The sequence below is a fragment of the Myxine glutinosa genome, chromosome 2 (genome assembly GCF_964187855.1).
Source record: "Myxine glutinosa chromosome 2, kmMyxGlut1.1, whole genome shotgun sequence".
Lineage (NCBI taxonomy): Eukaryota > Metazoa > Chordata > Myxini > Myxiniformes > Myxinidae > Myxine > Myxine glutinosa.
This window is the reverse complement of record NC_136262.1, coordinates 57544274-57556860: the sequence shown is the minus strand read 5'-3', so window position 1 is coordinate 57556860 and position 12587 is coordinate 57544274. Positions and strand designations below refer to the sequence as shown.

The 12587-nt window shown below is 46.3% G+C and overlaps 1 protein-coding gene across 6 annotated transcripts in view; it reads right to left on the bottom strand.

Annotated features, from left to right (window-relative positions):
* LOC137421773 (nuclear receptor coactivator 2) overlaps positions 1-12587 on the bottom strand; it is a 298535-nt gene that overhangs the window by 24056 nt on the left and 261892 nt on the right. For all 6 annotated transcript variants that reach the window (XM_078773318.1, XM_068108162.2, XM_068108161.2 and 3 more), the window contains one exon: positions 3271-3477. In XM_078773318.1, the coding sequence (XP_078629444.1) occupies positions 3271-3477 (207 nt within the window). The remainder of the gene's footprint in view (positions 1-3270; positions 3478-12587) is intronic.

The following is a 12587-nucleotide window of genomic DNA, read 5'->3' as shown; positions in this document are numbered from 1 at the left end:
ACTCCCATCTTTTGTTCATATGTGTTCCATACCGTCCTCCAAACAGTGATGACTCCATTTACATCTCGCTGTCTGACAAAATGCACCAACTTCTATCCAGTCATCCCAACTCTCTCTTCCTCAAATGTGGCGACTTCAACTGTCATCATGCCAGCTGACTGGGTGTGGGTACCTCTCTCACCAGTCATGGCACCTCAGCAAAGGACTTGTGCGACCAACTGGGACTGACACAATCTGTCAATTTCCCGACCTGGATCTCAATCAATGGAGTATCTTCTCTTCGAGACTTGGTTATGACAAACTTCCCTGCAAATGTCTGCTGCTCTTCTTCTGCTCCAATCGGCTCTTCTGATCCTTTCCTTGTTAAAGTGGATATCTCTCTGGCCATTCTCAGAAAACCTCCTCAGCACCGATGAGTCTGGCATTTCACTCAGGCCGACTGGTACGGTCTTCAAGCAGCCATAAATCATCTGGACTGGTCTGCTATCTCTACTGACTCTGACATCAACTCTTACTGGGAAGTCTTCCAAAGCAAACTGCTCTCTCTTATGCACAGATTTATCCCATCTCGTCTTCAGTTGTCTTACCCTTCCTCCCGTCAAAGGTACACTGAATCTTGTGGTGAGACAGTTGCCCTGAAACAACTTGCCTTTGCCTCTTGGAAGGCTAATCCAACTCGCGGCAATCTCAGTTCCTTTCACAAAGCTCGGAACAAATGTGTGTCTACCTTCAGGAGAGCCAGGAAGCACTATCTCTCTACTCTGAAGACTGAACTCTCAAACCTGTCTCCCTCTTCCAAATCCTGGTGGCATCTGATGAAATCTGTTTCTGGTGTTGTTCCCCCTCCATCCCCTCCCTTACCTCAAACGGCTACACAGCTGACAACGCACGTGAGAAAGCCGAATGCCTCAACTCTGTGTTTGCCTCAAAATCTTGTGTCCCAAACCCATCTCTCTCTGTACCCACCTTACCCAGCTGCTGCGGGACTCTGTATCCTTCTCTCCTGACAAGGTGGAGAAGTTTCTGTCAAACCTCGACTGATTCTGCAACTGGACCAGACGGCATCAGCCCACGGGTGCTAAAATCCTGCTCTGCCGCTCTATCTCACCCTCTCTCTGTTCTCTTCACCCTCTCTTTTGCTCATGGTCATCTGCCATTAGCTTGGAAATGAGCTAACATTACCACTTTACACAAAAAGGTGCAAAAACAGATCCTTGCAACTACAGACTATTTAGCCTGCTCCCAATAATCAGCAAGGTCATGGAATCCATCATCGCTTCCAACATCAAATCCTACCTCTTCTCCAATGGCAAGGCTAACCCCCGCTCTTGCAGGGAAAATGGCCTTTTAAAATGCCTGTTGTTGTTGTTGTCTCCAATGGCTTAATCTCGGATCATCAATTTGGGTTCAGACCAGGTCATTCTACTCTGGACATGCTGCCGTCTCAACAATGGATGGAGGTCCTCAATGCCAAACAGGAAATCAGAGCCGTCTCCCTTGACATATCTCGTGCCTTTGATACGGTCTGGCACCCTGCACTGCTCACCAAACTCTCCTCCTATGGTATCTATGGAACCCTCCACGCATGTCTTGCAGACTTCCTTTCTGGTCGCAGTCAATGTGTGGCCCTGAATGTAATTCTCTCATCTCCCCTTCCTGTTCAGGCTGGAGTTTCTCAAGGCAGTGTTATGGGCCCTGTGCCTTTTCAGGTCTTCATTAATGATGTCTCTAAATCTCTGGAAAATCCTATCACTTTGTTGATGACTCCACTCTCTGCCGCTCCATATCTCAAACCTCAGATCGGCAGGCAGCAGCCTCTTCACTCTCTGCAGACCTGGACAATATCACAAACTGGTCAAACAAGTGGAACATGTCCTTCAATCCTGACAAATCTCACACTCTCACTTTGTCTCTCCAAAAAGACCTTCTGGACAACCCTCCCATCTACATTCTGAACAACCCTCTTGAAGAAGTTCTGTCACTCAAGCTTTTGGGTCTCACTATCTGCCATGATCTTTCCGGGGAAAACCACATTTCCAAGCTGGCCTCCAAAGCCAGTCGTCGACTGGACATTCTCCGTCGTGGGAAGTCCTTCCTTGGCACACCTGAGCTCCTCACCACACACAAAGCCTTCATCCGCAACTCAATGGAATACTGCTCTCCCCTCTGGGCTGGTGCTCATGCCTCACTCCAAGCTCCTAGCTCGGCTTCACGCGGTTGAAACCAAAGCATTCAGAATCATTGGAATCTGCCGCGATGAAGCTGATTCTGAGGGCCTTTTACTCACTCACCACAGGCAGGTTGGTGGTCTTTCTGTCTTCTACCGACTCCTCTCCGGCCTGGCTCCCCCCATCTCCGTCTGTGTTCTGTCCCCCAAATATTCCTTCAGGTTGCACAAGATCTGCCAGCAACCCTCTTCTGGTGAAACTGCCAAAATCAAGACTCTCTGCTCACCTCGACTCTTCCATTCCCCTTTTCTCCCACCTCTGAAACAAATTCCCACACTCTCTTCAATCCTTCTCCTCCCTCCAGGTCTTTAAAACAGCTGTTCACCACCATCTCTTATCTTCCCCCATACAAAACCTTGATCTTTTCTACCCCCGTTAAAACACCCCAAATCAGCCTCTTTCAATCCCCAACTTCTTTCCTGAAATTCCTAGTAGTGTTCATTTGCTTTATACCATGTACCCTCCCTCCTCCTCAGCCCTCCTCCTCAGCCCTCCCCCCACCCCTCCACAGATCTAACGACATCCCTGTTCTCTACTGTTGTTGTGCTTGTGTGCTTCCCTCTCTCCCCCTGTCTCCCGCTCCCTTCATTATATTTTTATGTTTGTGCATGTTTTCATGTTCAATGCGTCAGCTCTTACACGAGCCTAGATTCTGTATACAAAAAAAATAGAATAAAAATAAAGGGGAAACTTTCTGACTTCCCCTCATATGGCAATGGCTAAGCCTTTCCATAAATAACTATGACAGATATCATGAAGGTTGAGTACAGTGGTCCAAATGATTTAAAGATTTTGGTTGGCTTGTTAGGCATTCCCATGTAAGCACCTGGCTCATGACACTGGGATTCCATGTTTTTTGTTGATTTGTACAATGTCTATTAATTTAGCTCTTTCACGAGCCTCGATTCAGTATACAAAAAAAAATAAAAAATAAAAAAATTGTTGTTCATTGACAAGCTCTTGCATGAGGCATGGCCATCAATGACTTTTAATGCATTAACGACAATTTACCTTTATTGATGTTATGTTAATAACCCATTACCTGCATCAATCATTGAGTTGGATTGTGAAACAGGGCGCATGGGCATGCTGACAGGACTTCCCAGCATGTTCTGCATGGCAGGGTAGCCAGAAATGCCAGGGGCTGTACCTGGCTGTGGCTGGCACATACCCATTGAGCCAGGAGCCACCCATACGTCCGAGCCTGGCATGCTCGGTCGTCGAGCATGCACGGGACCTGGAACCATGCCTGGCACAGGTAGTGGGGAATAAAATAAAATAAAATTAAAATAAACCAATAACAGTGCAAAAATAAATAAATAAAACACAGAAAAGATGACAAAACCGGCCATTTCACACTTGACGCGCTATTATGTTCCATCATCATTATCACTCTGCGGTTACATATTGTGACTCTGCGGTTACATATTGTGACTCTGCGGTTACATATTGTGACTCTGCGGTTACATATTGTGACTCTGCGGTTACATATTGTGACTCTGCGGTTACATATTGTGACTCTGCGGTTACATATTGTGACTCTGCGGTTACATATTGTGACTCTGCGGTTACATATTGTGACTCTGCGGTTACATATTGTGACTCTGCGGTTACATATTGTGACTCTGCGGTTACATATTGTGACTCTGCGGTTACATTGCGACTCTGCGGTGACATTGCGACTCTGCGGTGACATTGCGACTCTGCGGTGACATCGTCACTCTGCGGTTACATCGTCACTCTGCGGTTACATCGTCACTCTGCGGTTACATCGTCACTCTGCGGTTACATTGTCACTCTGCGGTTACATTGTCACTCTGCGGTTACATTGTCACTCTGCAAATGCGTATTCCGAAGAGGTGGACATTAAGGGTGAGCTCAATTTGATACGAGTCAAAAAGATCCATGTATATTTCTAAGTGGTGGAAGAGATAGAGAGAGGGATAGAAAGATTGAGAGAGAGAGGAGGAGAGGTGAGGGGAGAGTGGAGGGGTGAGTGGAGATTGGGGCGGTGAGGTGAGAGAGGAGGGCCAGTGAAGTGACAGTGGAGGGGTGAGAGTGGAGAGAAGAGCTTAGGCGGGAGAAGGGAAGGGAGAGAGTAACTGAAGAAAAGAAAAGAGGTTACCGAAGAAGCCCTGAACACTTTTGTTAGTTTCCCCTGCCGAAAAATAAACAGTTTACAGGAAAGGGGCCCTCCATAAAATTGGCTTTCCCCCAAGCAACCACATATCCGGAACTCATCTCCAAGGCATAAAAAAGTCACTGTCTCGTGCTTAACGTGTGGCCAGGCTAATAAGGGCTATTTATAATTGCTACCGCTTTGCCCTTTCGCATTTTCATCAAATTATTAAATATTTTCTCCATATTCACATAATAAATGTTTGTTGAAAATTTGATGCCAAATCTCCAAAGGTGAAAAACAAGATTGATAGTCTAACAATGGTGTAGCCGGGCTAGTTTGATACTTTAGTTGAAGAGGATAGTATGACCTAGGAAGGGATACCAGTTAGCAAATAGTGCAAGTTTTAATTTTTGTTTCAACTTCAGGCATGGACAGCTGGTTCATGAATGACTTGGTTAAAAAAAACTGCGAATGGCAAACGATGAACCAATAAATTCCACATTCCTGTGCTACCTTCAGTCAAACGTCAGGTATTGACAGCACATTCTCTATACTAGCAACGGTACCCGCCCTATGGGGGGGGGGGGGGGGGGGCTTCAATTGGGAGGCCCAAATGAAAAGGCAAAATATCAGAAATTGAATGTTTTTTTAATTTTAAACGATTCATATAAACATCTGTTGAATCACATCACATGCAAATCATCAAAATCGAAACAGTATCTTAAGAATTTCAATAAAAGCCACGTCACTGTTCATATCGGTAAATATTATTCCATCGTGTTTCAAATCGTGATCGATACACTATGATCGTGATGATCGTGATCGTGAATCGTGATCGATAATCGTGATCGATAATCGTGTTCACAATCGCTATGTCGTATGTACTCCCGATACGTGTACCAAATTCCCGATACGTGTAACGTAACTGTACCAAATCAACAGTTAAAAGGATTTTGAGCCGATAGCTGTTACGGCCTTGGCAAGATCGATGGAGACAGCGATCTGTTAGCGATCGATGGAGACATGTTGCTTTCTCGGGTGCCGCACAAACGGCTGCACCGATCGCGCGGCACCCGGGAAAACAACATCATCACAATGAGAACAATGAACGTTATGCGAGAGTCCAAACCTGAGAATGCTGGAGACTAAAGCTGAAATTGGGAAAACTAAATAGCCTATTTTACTCCTGGAGATCCCAGGATTATCCACCCAAAATATCTTTGCGATCGGTTCAGCAGTTTTTACGGTACCTTCGAACAGACAGACGGACGGACATTTGGTGAATTATAGTAAGATTTTCATTCCAAACAGCATCATTCATCATTCTAATCACAAATGAATACTATAATAATAATATATCAAAATATAATGTAAAATCACGATTGTATTGAGATATCAAACCAGTGAACCGTTGTCACCTGTTCACTTCCGGATTCGGAAGCAAAGTCCATGCCAATCACATTTCAAAATCATAATTGTATTGAGGAATTTCTGAAACCTCCTACCTACCTTACAACACCTGCTGGGACCCCAAAATGCTCCCAAGGTTATTATATTTCCTTTTAGTAAAATATGCAACTGTAATGGTTACTAAACGCTATCCCCCTGTCATGTGACCAGATCCTTGGCTTTGATTGTTGGGACATATGGACAGGCAAATGCAGTTCTAGAAGCCATTGCCCTATGGGCTATGCCGTAAAAAGTTACGAGTTATTGCGTTAGTGCCAGACACACACTAAATAGTTATCAAACACACACACACCACACACCACACCACACCACACCACACACAACACACAACACACAACACACAACACACACACACACACACACACACACACACACACACACACACACACACACCTCCAAATAAACATTTGTTCATCATATAAACTTCACCTAAATCCAATCTTATCAAAGAACTCCTGACATCTGCCATGGCAATGCGCAAATGTAAAAGGTATTTACGGGTCCCTGGAATGTTTGCATGTTAATTGTGGAATCGTACATGCAAACTGCAGTTTTGCCCATCCCATCAGAACATCGCATCAAATCCCAGATACTGTAATGGTGGTGTCATTATTGCATTTCATTTCAGTGATCTGGGGCTTACAGAGGAGCTTCCAAAGAAATCACATAAAAGTACAAAGCCCTTACAAGACCGTTGAACTAACACATGGATTATAAGGACAGTCATAGGCAATGGACAAGTAAACACAGAATAGGGGATTTGAACATGTGTGACACCAGCATGATAAGCAACGGGTTTGACAAAGGCCAACACATCGTGGACTAATGTCCGAGTGATTCAAGTGAAGATGCATTGTCTCTTGTGTCTTGGATGAAGGTGGTGGGGATGGGCTGGAGGGAATAGGGGGATGTCAATAGGCCAAAGCAGTCCATAGGCTCATTTACACACCGTCTTTAAGGCCAGTTGTGACCAGGTCGGCAGTGACCATGCAAAGTGCGTTTGGGGTTCACACCATCAGTGAATGCAAATTAACTTTTATTAACGGAGCCTACACATCACTTCTCTGATGGACCAATTAGTCATCCTGCTTACCAAAATTAATTTACCCGTGCGAAGAGTACTTTAACCTCAGCGTTACCCAGGTAAAAAAAAAGGGATTGTAATACCCTCTGCCTTCACCACCAGGTGGCGCTACATGGTACACATTCACATAGATAATTGCCCCGCCCCCTCCATCCCCACATGAGGCCACCGCCACATAGCCCATGGTACACCCCACACAAAGCTGTATTTGTACCCTGAGTTTGGAGTTTGTAACTTAAAAGATGTGGCCGTGCATAGAACACATACAAACAAAGATATATTTTTGCCTTTTATAGGTACAGATAAATACTGCAATAACTGATTTAAACTACAAATAAGGTTAATAATCTCTGGAATCTAGTATCTTGGATATAAAACTTATAAAAAACAATTAAACATCAATCAACGGATCAACCAATTTTTTAATATATTTTCATTTTCATTTTGTCTTTCTCTTTCTCTGTCTCTCTCTCTCTCTCTGTCTCTGTCTCTGTCTCTCTCTCTCTCTCTGTCTCTTTCTCTCTGTCTCTCTCTCTCTGTCTCTCTCTCTGTCTCTCTCTCTGTCTCTCTCTCTGTCTCTCTCTCTGTCTCTCTCTCTGTCTCTCTCTCTGTCTCACTCTCTGTCTCACTCTCTGTCTCACTCTCTGTCTCACTCTCTGTCTCACTCTCTGTCTCACTCTCTGTCTCACTCTCTGTCTCACTCTCTGTCTCACTCTCTGTCTCACTCTCTGTCTCACACTCTCTCTCTCTCTCTCTCTCTCTGCCTCTCTCTGCCTCTCTCTGCCTCTCTCTGCCTCTCTCTCTGCCTCTCTCTCTGCCTCTCTCTCTGCCTCTCTCTCTGCCTCTCTCTCTGCCTCTCTCTCTGCCTCTCTCTCTGCCTCTCTCTCTGCCTCTCTCTCTGCCTCTCTCTCTGCCTCTCTCTCGGCCTCTCTCTCGGCCTCTCTCTCGGCCTCTCTCTCGGCCTCTCTCTCGGCCTCTCTCTCGGCCTCTCTCTCGGCCTCTCTCTCGGCCTCTCTCTCTGTCTGTCTCTCTCTCTGTCTCTCTACTGGAATTTGTTAGGATGTTGGCGATAACTCATATACTTTTTCCAAAGGATACCATTGGATCTTTAACATCCACCAACCGAAGCCAGCAGTGGGACGCCCGGTTTAACGTCCACCCGAGAGGCACACACATCAATGATTTGGCAATCCCAATTTGACTGAAGAGCAGAATCTCCAATCAACAAAAAGGGAGACCATTTAATTAGGCCATGCTGATGGAGATGAATTGGATAAAGTCAAAGTGATGAATCTCCAAACGGGAAGGGATAGGGACAAGTTCTGTCGTTCTAAAAAAGAGCCACATCGTTCTGTCTCCAGGACATCGACACACAAAAAGTGGACTGGCGTAGAGATGTCCTATCCCTTCCTAATTGGAATGGAGACCCGATTGATACACAGCAACATATCAAATTAGTGAGCAGTAATATACAGTACGGAGAAATACAACTCATCTCCTGTTCAAAAAAGCTCATGAGTGTTTGGGCCAATCGATTTCACATCGCAGACAGGCCAGTGGCCTCTATCTTTTACCACCCCTTTTCTGGTATTGCACCCTCTGCTGTTTCCGTGCTCTGTCCTCCTCCCTCCCTCCACCCCACCCCAGGTATCTGCAGGGCACATGCGATCCACCATCAACCCTCTTCTGGTGAAACTACCGAAATCCAGGAACACTGCTCACCTCCACTCATTTGTTCCTCTTTTTTCCTGCCAGTGGAATCAACTTACACATCCTCTTCAATCTCTTCTTCCCTCGAGGGCTTCAAGACAGCTGTTCACCACCATGTGATCAGATCATCCCCCATCCACAACCACGATCTTTTTATGCCCATTAATCCAGCCTGGTGTTGGCTTAGCGGTTAGAGTGCCGGCTTGGGATCCTGGGTTGGAATCCCGGTCGATCGCTGAATTAACGCCAGGGGGGTTGACTCAGCCTGTCATCCTTCCGAGGTCGGCAAATTGAGTACCAGCTTGCTGGGATGAATGATCACGGTGTGTACCCCGATTTAGAATAGGTACACCGTATCCCTGCGCATCGTAAGAGGCGACTAAGGGTTGGCGTCAGGAAGGGCATCCGGCCATAAAAACATTGCCTCAAACAGGGAACCATGATTGCCATGGGGCCCACAAGGCTAACCCCCGCTCTAGCAGGGAAAAATGGCCTTAAAACGATCATTCATATATTTATTCAATCCTACCCAAGGCAGTAATATATCTTTCCAAGTTTCCAGTTTTTCCTTTCTGAGAGTTTGTGGCTGTATTAATCTTCTTCACCCAGTGTGTCCTCTCCTCGCCCTCATTCTTCGTCATCTTTGACCATCGAAGTCTCTCTCTATTTTGTCCCTCAACATACTGTTGGTGCCCTCCCTCTCCTCTTTCTGTTATTATTTTTGTTCTGTTACATCCTGATCCGTTCTGTGTTCTACCTCTTCCACAAGCCTCGACTTTGGATGCAGAATAAAGTCTCCCTCTATTTTGTTCCAAGGCCTGTTACTTTCACATCGCAGACAGGTTGGTGGTCTCTCTGTATTCTACCGCATCCTTGTTGGTCTTGCACCCCCAGCCCTCTCTTGGTTCTGTCCCTCCCAGGTTTCTGAATGGCACCCATGGTCTGACAGTCACCCTCCTCTTCTTAAACTCCTCCAAAAGCTTACTGCTCATCTCGATTCAATTGTTCCTCTTTTCTCTCACCTGTGGAACCAACTTTCCGAGTCTGTTCAGTCCCATTCCTCCCTGCGAGGCTTCAGAGAGCAGTTCACCTCTACCTCAGGTTCATATCACATTCATACTCAATATCTCTTCTAAACCAAATGACCCAATTCTAAAGGACTCCCCTTTTCTAGGTTACTGTGACCCTCCCCCCTCCCCCACTCTCCCTCACCTCTTTTCTTTTGTAAGTTGTGGGTTGGGTTGTTCCTTTGTCTGTTTCACCCCTGTCTTCCCTTTCTCTTGTTGTATTTCATTCAGCTTGTTCACCCCCATGTATCCTTCTCCCCCTCCACTTGATCTCACTCTCACATTTACCCTGCTGTTAGTGTTTCCCCCCTTCCATTTTGTTCCACTGCACTCTTCTCAAAATAGCTCTTCCACGAACTTAGAACATATATACAAAAATAAATAAATAAATAGATAAATCCTGCTTTTCCTTTTATGAACTTGTATTTCTCGTTTATGTTTTATGAGCAAATAACCTGTCCTTGCGGACTGGTGAATTACCTTTGCCACCAAAGGTGGACGGAGGTTATGTTTTCACCCCTATATTCTTGTCTGTCTGTGAGCAGAATATCTTAAGCTGTGGACGGATTATGACAAAACTAGCTGGATGAGTTGGGTACGTCACAAGAACAAGCCGATTAGATTTTGGTTCAGGTCTGAATGCAGATACGGCCTATCAGTGGGATACAAAATATAACTGTTCGGCCTGGTCAAGGTATGCATTTTTTATTTATTTATTTATTTATTTATTTTTTTGTATACAAGTTCGAGGCTCGTGAAAGAGCGAACATTAATCACACAGAAAGACAAACCGACACATAAAACATATAACATAGGGAGCGGTAGACAAGATGGGGAGAGAGGGGGAAGGACACAAACACAACATTTGAGAGCAGGGACCGAGAGACATGGAGACATCGAGAGATCTGAGAGAGGGCGAGGGCTTTTGGGGGGGGGGGGGGGCGTGGGAAGGGGGCAGTGGGAGAGGTATAAAACATATGGACCCTGCCAGGACTTCCAGGAAAGAAGTTGGAATTTCAAACAAGGTGGATCTGGGGTGAATTAGCGGGGGTAGAAAAGATCAAGGTTTTGGATGGGGGAAGATAAGAGATGGTGGTGAACAGCTGTTTTAAAGACCTGGAGGGAGGAGTGGGATTGAAGGGAGTGAGGTAGTTTGATCCAGAGGCGGGAGAAAAGAGGAATGAAAGAGTGAAGGTGAGCGGAGAGCCGAGATTTCGGCAGTTTAACCATCAGAGGGTTGCTGGCAGATCTTGTGCGACCTGTAGGAATATTTGGGGGACAGAGCACAGAGAGAGCTGGGGGTGCAAGGCCGGAGAGGAGTCGGTAGAAGACAGAAAGACCACCTACCTGCCTGCGGTGAGTGAGTGAAAGGCCCTCAGAGATAGCTTCATCGCGGGAGATTCCAATAATTCTGAAAGCTTTGGTTTCAACAGCGTGAAGCCGAGCTAGGTGTGAGGCAGGAGCACCGGCCCATAGGGGAGAACAGTATTCCATTGAGCTGCGGATGAAAGCCTTGTATGTGGTGAGGAGCTCAGGTGTGCCGAGGAAGGACTTCGCACGACGGAGGATGCCCAGTCGGCGACTGGCTTTGGAGGCCAGCTTGGAAATGTGGTTTTCCCAAGAAAGATCATGGCAGATAGTGAGACCCAAAATCTTGAGCGACAGAACTTCTTGGAGAGGATTGTTGAGAAAGTAGATGGGAGGGTTGTCCAGTCGATCTTTTCGGAGAGACATAGTAAGAGTGTGAGATTTGTCAGGATTGAAAGACATGTTCCACTTGTTTGACCAGTCTGTGATTTTGTCCAGGTCTTCAGAGAGTGAGGAGGCAGCAGACTGCCGATCTGAGGGAAGAGGAATGGAGCGGCAGAGAGTGGAGTCATCAGCAAAGAGATAGAGAGGATTTTCGAGAGAGTCAGAGAGATCATTGATGAAGACCAGAAAAAGCACGGGGCCCAGAACACTGCCTTGGGGAACTCCAGCCTGAACAGGAAGAGGAGATGAGAGAAACCCATTCAGGGCCACACGTTGACGACGACTAGAGAGGAAGTCCGCCAGCCATGCGTGGAGATTTCCATGGATACCAAAGGAGGAGAGTTTGGTGAGCAGAGCGGGGTGCCAGACCGTGTCGAAGGCACGTGATATGTCGAGGGAGACAGCTCTAATTTCCTGTTTGGCATTGAGGACCTCCATCCATTGTTGAGACAGCAGAAGCAGCATGTCCAGAGTAGAGTGACCTGGTCTGAAACCAAATTGATGATCAGAGATCAAGCCATTGGAGAAGAGGAAAGATTTCATATCAGAAGCAATGATGGATTCCATGACTTTGCTGATAATTGGGAGAAGGCTGATTGGTCTGTAGTTGCTAGGATCTGTTTTTGCACCTTTTTTGTGCAAAGCGGTGATGTTGGCTGATTTCCAAGCAGATGGCAGTTGACCTTGAGCAAAAGAGAGGGTGAAGAGAACAGAGAGAGGGTGAGATAGAGCAGCAGAGCAGGATTTTAGGACCCGTGGGCTGATGCCGTCGGGTCCAGTTGCAGAATCAGAGTCGAGGGTTGACAGAAACTTTTCCACCTTGTCAGGAGGAAAGGACACGGAGTCCAGGAGCAGCAGGGTACGACTGGGTATGGTGGGTACAGAGAGGGATGGGTTTGGGACACAAGATTTAGAGGCAAACACAGAGTTGAGGCATTCAGCTTTTTCACGTGCGGAGTCAGCTGTGTAGCCGTTTGAGGTAAGGGAGGGGATGGAGGGGGAACAAACACCAGAAACGGATTTGACCAGACGCCACCAGGATTTGGAAGAGGGAGACAGATAAGAGAGTTCGGTCTTGAGAACGGAGAGATATTGTTTCCTGGCTCTCCTGAGGGTGGACACACACTTGTTTCGGGCTTTGTGAAAGGAAATGA